This window comes from Pelophylax lessonae, assembly GCF_965119305.1.
Source record: "Pelophylax lessonae genome assembly, chromosome: 9".
NCBI lineage: Eukaryota > Metazoa > Chordata > Amphibia > Anura > Ranidae > Pelophylax > Pelophylax lessonae.
In genome coordinates, this window is record NC_138776.1 from 118,155,675 (window position 1) to 118,163,613 (window position 7,939).

The 7,939-nt window shown below is 39.5% G+C and overlaps 1 protein-coding gene across 1 annotated transcript; it reads left to right on the forward strand.

Moving 5' to 3' along the window:
• Nucleotides 1–839: 839 nt before the first annotated feature.
• On the forward strand, nucleotides 840–4,346 carry DKK1 (dickkopf WNT signaling pathway inhibitor 1; the record flags this gene model as incomplete). The annotated part of the gene is made up of 4 exons (XM_082268322.1): nucleotides 840–1,064; nucleotides 2,432–2,585; nucleotides 3,360–3,512; nucleotides 3,789–4,346. 4 exons carry the CDS (start codon nucleotides 840–842, stop codon nucleotides 4,043–4,045), a joined length of 789 nt encoding a protein of 262 aa, XP_082124448.1. The 3' UTR covers nucleotides 4,046–4,346.
• Between the last annotated feature and the right edge of the window lie 3,593 nt (nucleotides 4,347–7,939).

Consider the following 7,939-nt stretch of genomic DNA (forward strand, 5'->3'; position numbering starts at 1 on the left):
GAGGGAGAGAAAAAGAAAGAAAGAAAGAAAGAAAGAAAGAAAGAAAGAAAGAAAGAAAGAAAGAAAGAAAGAAAGAAAGAAAGAAAGAAAGAAAGAAAGAAAGAAAGAATAAGAGAAGCCCTCGAAGCCTATAAATGGTTTAATTGAAGCAATGGTCATTTTCTATACAGTATACCATCTAATGGTTGAAAGGTACATTCATTTATTAAAGATTGCAGTGTTTCACACATATACGGTATATTCCAAAGTTTGCCGCATGCAAGCACTTTAATTGAAGATTAAATTATGTCATATATATATATATATATTCAGCTATAAATATGAAGCCCTAGTAAGTACAATCTAAAGAAAAGTCCGTAAGTTGCATCACTCTAGTACATAAAATGAAGAAAGATAAAAGTGTTTTACAGAAAGTGGAATTTAGTGTAAAAGATTGCGATCTCTTTTTCAGTAACCCCTGGACTATATACGTATATATATGTATTTATTTTACACACACACGATATATGAAGATGTAATTGAGAGAGCCATTTCCTATTCTGTTGCAATTCCTCCCCTGCAGGCTGACCTGTGTGATCTTCGAAAAATTAATTGCTAATTACAATGATTGTGAAATCCCCGGCTGCCAGTCTGCCCTGTGATTTAGACATGGCTGGAGCGTCAGAACTCCAGCTTTGAAATCCCATCCCTTCGCCTTTGTTGTCCCGTGTGAGGGGCGTGTGTGCAAACAATCAGAGCCGTATAAGTAGAGGCGGAGGAGTCCCGAGCCTCTCCACAAAGTAAAAGAGAATCTCTTCTCCTGCTGAGAAGTTCTCCTCCTCCTCCCGGGATTTAGGAGCATGCACCGAGCACTGATGAGGATGCTGTTGTCCCTGGTCACATTGTGTTCCACCCTCTTCTATGGAGCCTCTACCTATGTCATGAAAGCCAGCTCCGGCTCCAACTCCATCAAGAACATGCCTGCAGTACCCGCAGGGCAGCCTATGGGCTTCTATCCGGTCAGTGTCAGCCCGGACTCCTTCTATGACATGGCCAATAAATACCAGTCTTTTGATGCCTACCCGGTAAGTACACAATTCTGCTTTATCAATAAGAAATCATATGTATAGTCATTGATGTAATTTCCAATCCAATTCTGCTTTATCAATGAGAAAATCATATGTATAGCCATAGATGTAATGTCCAATCCAATTCTGCTTTATCAATGAGGAATCCTATGTATAGTCATTGATGTAATATCCAATCCAATTCTGCTTTATCAATGGGAAATCCTATGTATAGTCATTGATGTAATGTCCAATCCAATTCTGCTTTATCAATGAGAAATCCGATGTATAGTCATTGATGTAATGTCCAATCCAATTCTGCTTTATCAATCAGAAATCTGATGTATAGTCATTGATGTAATATCCAATTCTGCTTTATCAATGAGGAATCCTATGTATAGTCATTGATGATGTAATATCGAATTCTGCTTTATCAATGAGAAATCCTATGTATAATCATTGATGTAATGCCCAATCAGCCTGACATGCAACAGTGTAGCAAATGGGTCATACTTTTAACCAGTATTGTCCTTACTACTAGAATTACTACTAACACGTAAGCTCCTGCAATGTAGTCTGATTCTAGAGGGGACATTGGACAACTAGATGGGTTTTTTACTAATGGCAAATAGGATGTTTGCTTTGCAAGGGAATTTGCCCTTTGCTTGAGTTAAACTATGCACTTCTATCATCCAATGGGATGCAAGTAAAATTTTGTGTATGCCTTTTTGTTTTTTTTTGTTTTTGTTTTTTTTGTTTTTTATTGGCATTCTTTAAAAAAGGAAATGTCGTCACATTCCCTAATTTTAAGGGAAAATCCCTTTGCAAAGCTTAACTTCCTCTGCAGTGAATAGTCTATTTGCCTCTAGTAGTCAACCCCTAGTTGTCCAATGTCACCCCTACTCCTGTCATCCAATGCTGCAATGAAAGTAATATGTCACCCCTATTCTTGTCATCCAATGCTGCAATGAAAGTAATAGGTCACCCCTACTCTTGTCATCCAATGATGCAATGAAAGTAATATGTCACCCCTACTCCTGTCATCCAATGCTGCAATGAAAGTAATATGTCACCCCTACTCTTGTCATCCAATGCTGCAATGAAAGTAATGTCACCCCCTACTCTTGTCATCCAATGCTGCAATGAAAGTAATGTCACCCCTACTTCTGTCATCCAATGCTGCAATGAAAGTAATATGTCACCCCTACTCCTGTCATCCAATGCTGCAATGAAAGTAATATGTCACCCCTACTCCTGTCATCCAATGCTGCAATGAAAGTAATATGTCACCCCTACTCCTGTCATCCAATGCTGCAATGAAAGTAATAAGTGATGCTCACATGTGCATATCTTCTATACTGACCTACTGTTTTTTTTTCTCCCAGCTGTACTCCTGCACGGAGGACGATGACTGCGCTCTGGATGAGTTCTGTCACAACTCCAGAAGTGGGAACTCCATGGTGTGCCTGGCATGCAGGAAACGTAGGAAGCGCTGTCTGCGGGATGCCATGTGCTGTATGGGCAACTACTGCAGCAATGGTAAGTAACATTCAAACTGTCACCCAGAGCTATAGACTAGAACGTCAACCTGGTCTAGGTGAAGCTGAAAAGAATTTCCATTCATTCCAACGCTAATCAGGATTCACAAAAGATTAGTGTTTATGGAACATGTGTCACCAAGTCATTAGACTTTCCTTTTGCTAACTTTAAAATGTACCTAAAATAAGTAGACAAGATGGAAGCACATCATAATGTAATAACAACATAAACAGGTTTGTGTACTAAACACAAACTGCTCATTTAGGTGTTCAAAGGAAAAACAGCAGCTTCCTAATTTAGGTTCAAATCAGCCTGTTTGACATGTTAAGGGGATTTCTAAGCCCAATGAATAATGCATTGTCTGTAGCTGTAAATCTAAGTGGCTCATTCTTTCTATCAACAGAGTATAATGCTTTCCCTTTGAGGATTTGAACAAACTATGTGTAAAGCTCAAAGCAAACTGGAACTAGGCTTTCTGCTTTTTAACATGCCCACCAAAGGGTCGCTTACCATGACAATTGCTAATGTCCTACCCACCACCCCATTTGAAGTTCTGTTGCTGGACGTATGGGCCCCCTATTGTGTCAGTGCTCTTTAGTACCCCATTATGAGGACACATAAAACGCATTGTCCTGCTTTGTATGGAGTCTAACCAGGTGATTGCTTTGTGATGGGTTTTACAGGTGTCTAGTGTAATCATCATCTCATTGTTTCCTCACTAATGGCTCACACTTCTACACCACTGTGCTAAGACATGCCCTGCTTGCCTTACAGGTATCTGTGTGCCAATAGAACAGGAAAATGACCGCTTCTCACAGCTTGGCTATCAAGAGGACACCATCATGGAAACCTACCAAAGTGAACATGCTACTGTGGATACAAACACCAAGTTCACTACATCTCCAGCTGGAGTTCAACCTTTTAAAGGTAAGTTCCTGTTGTGTAGTCCTTTTTAATATAACGAATGATGCATACTCTGTTTGCCGTACTATTTGACAACTCCCCTTCACCCAACTGGCTGGCTAAAGTAGCTGTTATCACTATTTAAGGAAAAATAGGCGCTCTTCATAGCATTCATTTACCAATTCCCAGAAGTTATTCGAGAAATGTGGTCTTTGCAAAAGTTAACAAGGGCTAGCAATGAGATGTGGAAATAACCCGGCAGGGGCACTTATGTGGAATGTCTTTTTTCTTCTTATCCAGGTCGTGATGGCGATGTATGCCTTAGGTCCAGCGACTGTGGCCCAGGACTGTGCTGCGCTCGTCATTTCTGGTCAAAGATCTGCAAGCCTGTACTTGAGGAAGGTCAAGTGTGCACGAAGCACAGGAGAAAGGGTTCACATGGGCTGGAGATCTTCCAGCGTTGTCATTGTGGAGCAGGGTTGTCCTGCAAATTACAGAAAGGAGAATTCACAACTGTGCCTAAAACCTCCAGACTTCATACTTGTCAGAGGCACTGAACTCCCCACTGGACTTGGTTCTATATTCAGCTAGGACTCTGCTTGACGGCTGGTTTGCTCTTCGGATGTAATTCTGTTCAAAAACACAGTTTACATTGCTTACTCTGGCTATCATCTCTGGTCCAGGGTCACATGAATGGTTTCTTTTTATGGAACTGCACTTTATTTACAGTGTTTGCAGTACATTACTGTGTTGTAAATACAAACACAACTCTCGGTTGTATATATTTATAATAAGAGTTTCTATGTCTCCCATTGTTCCTTTAACCTCATCAATGTACATACATATCCTTTTCCCCTTTTTTATATGGTACATATGATTTATGTTATAGAATGTCTGCATCTTTATTTTAAATAAAATATGCTGAAAACTAAGGCTTCTTTTGTTGTGATTGTTACTTATCTACCACCTATGATATTTTTTTTACTGCTTATCTGAAGGATTGGTAAAATTGATTAAATTTTGTTGGTCTATCATGTGTGTTAAGTCAGCCATAGATGGTCCGAATCTCGGCCAGTTCAGCAGGTCCAGCCAAGATTCAAACCATAAAGAAAAAAGGAACGGCTGCACTCCAGATGAGGTCAAAATCCAGATTTATTGACTGGACATCCCAGTGTGGCAAATAGTGGCAAGGTAGACGCGTTTCACACACCACAATGTGTGCTTAATCATTATCTACCACCTATGATATTTTTTACTGCTTATCTGAAGGATTGGTAAAATTGATTAAATTTTGTTGGTCTATCATGTGTGTTAAGTCGGCCATAGATGGTCCGAATCTCGGCCAGTTCAGCAGGTCCAGCCAAGATTCGAACCATGTATGGGTAGGCTTAATGTAACCAAGTTGATTAACTTTGGTATGTCCAGCCTGCCGGATTTTACATGCAATTATTGCAAGTGGCTGTTATTGAAACAATATCTTTGCAAGTACATACAGAACTGCCACTTTAAAGAGAACCAGTCGCAGGGAACTGAGGCTGTCATTGCTGACCTCTTCTGAGAATGCTAATGTTATTAAGGATTACATTCAGACTACGTTAAACACTTTGCATTTATTCATATGGTTGTATGAATGTTCATATGTGGGGCGGACCGCATCCAGAGCTCCCGTGAAAATTTATGAGGATCCACAGCTGCTGCAAACAAAGTTATGTACTGGGGGGGTGGTGTTCATTTTCTACAGAGGATCTGGATGCTGTGCAACCACCTTAATGCCATTTGCATGATCCCTTTGATCTAGAACAAATCTAAAGTTAGAGTTCTGACTTGCCTAATCTGTGTTCCTTTCAAGTTCCCGGTTATGAAAGCATAACAGCCAGGCAACTAGTACTTTTTATAAATGCAGCACCTGTTGTAAGTAATATTTGAACTGCCATTACTTTCTTATCTGAAAGGTCAGTTGCCAGGCTGTCTCTGGGTTTTGCTACCTGTGAGTCACAGAGCAGAAACACACCCTCTATATAGGGGTGTTATTATATATATATATATATATATATATATATAATAGGTGGCAGCCTCCGTATTTTTCTCATAACGGGTATATATTTAACATCTTGTATAAATTTGCAAACACAGACCATTTTAAGTCATTTTAGGCTCTGCTTTTATTCATCACCTTCATAGGTCTGCATTAGTTACTGTACTCCAATACATGCATTTGTGCTGACAATATCAGAGCATCAAATTCCAGATGACCTTTTCGAACACCACTTTAAAAAAGTAAAACTGAAATATATCTACCTGGTCTCACTTATACTTTAGGGCTTATCCATTCTATTTCAGTTAAACTCCATATTTCTGCACCCCCCCCCCCCCACCACCACCACCACATGTATGATATGAAAAAGGTACACAGCAAGCAATTGATTTCTATGTCTGCACCATTCATGTGTGGTGGTGTGCAGAAATACGCAGCTTATTGGACATGGTGTGAACAAGCCCTTTTAGAAACATCCTTGCTTCCTTTTACCTATAGTACCCTTGTAACTATGACCTGATAAATCTAATAAAAAGTAAAAGATTGTCCTATACTTTATCACATAAAAAAGGGCCTCATGTGTCAATACTTAAACTAGAGTTAATAACTCATGACCAACAATCAAACTTTTGCCGTATTTATTTTGTGGCTGTTGAGAAACCATTAATTTCTAGTGCCGATACATTAGGCCCTAAGAATATCTTCACGCGGTACATTAAGAACCACCACCAATTAATAAAATCATGTACCAGATGACTCTGTGCACACATCTGTTTCTAAAGATTACAAGCAGCAATACACATCAATGGATTGACTAGAGAAGTGATAGCAGTGCAGATTGAACACTTGCTGAAAAAACACAAGCGTTCAATCTTTGCATCCAGCATCTGTGCAAACATTATCTTAGAGAGCAGCTTGAAATTTGGAAGAAGTCCTGTCAGCTCCTAGATTCTCGGCCATGAATTGTATGGTTCATCCTATATTCTAAAGCTGGAGCCCCCCAGGTTTATTGTGTCTGTGCAAGAGCCTCCAAAAAGTTCTCCTGAAGGCACAAAGCAGAAGAGTGTCCACAATTCAAAGAGGAGTTTTCAAAGGACAGGATGTGATATGCCACTATCTTTTGTCAATGGTCGATCATACAGATATTGCACATAACACCCCCCTCTTCTGTCGGTGTCCCTCGTGAGCTTTTGTCATCTTCAGGAAGCTGCTCTCACTTGCTTCAGCCTCTCAGATCATCTAAGGCTATAAACACTGGAAAACACAATAGGCAATGAGGAAACAGAAAACCATCTTTTGCACATTGACAAAGATATTTCCGATAGAGAGAAAGACAGAAAGCAGTTTCTGAGCCAGTAGCGTCATATGATCTGTCAGCGTCAAGGGTCAGTGTGACATGCAAGACCTTAAAAGTTCTATAGCTTAGGGATATTTTACTGCTTGAAGCAGGTGATGGGATTTTTTTTTAAACAAAGCCACCATTTTTGCATTCCAGAAAACATAGCCCATACTAATTTATTTCTAACATCCTGCTAAAAAGCTGAACTTAGACTGAAAGCCATTTTCATTGTTATTTTTGAATTAAAATAATGAAATTCGGTAATGCAGAATACTACATCCCCCCAAGATATAGCTATGCTCACTATATCCTCCTGACTTGACTCATACACACGAAAAAATTTGGGCTCTTATTATGTTATATATGGTGAGCATTGTTTTTTTTTGCATTCCAGAAAACATAGCCCATACTTATTTATTTCTAACATACTGCTAAAAATCTGAACTTAGCCTGAAAGCCATTTTCATTGTTATATTTGAATTAAAATAATGAAATTGGGTAATGCAGAATACTACATCCCCCCAAGATATAGCTATGCTCACTATATTCTCCTGACTTGACTCATACACATGAAAAAATTGGGCTCTTATTATGTTATATATGGTGAGCATTGTTTCCCTGGTAAAGCCCTACTAAGTTCTGCCATACTGAGGCTGAGAAATGGCAGCACAGGAAACGCATGGGCAATGGCAATGTGTTAGATTTTAATTATATTCGAGATTAAGCTGGTTTAAAATTGAACTTCCCCTCTGCAAATAAAGTTTATTATTTTATTTTTTAATCTCTGGAGGTCTCTCAGTGCTGCCATTCTGGCCTCCTGAAAGCCCAATCACATATCCCAGGAGGCTGCAAAAGGACTAATATGTCAGTGTGGGACACTGGCACAAACAGCTGACCACTGCAGGGCAACGCTGGATCTGCTAGACAGGTGAGAGTTTTTTTTTTATTTTACCCAGCATAACAGGTAAGGAGGGTCAGTGGGGGATGTAGGGGTAGTTAAGTTCCTCTTTAATGAAATATTTATATTTCCCCCCTTATTTACCTCTACTTTCTTTGTCCAAATCGGATTCTAGGCTT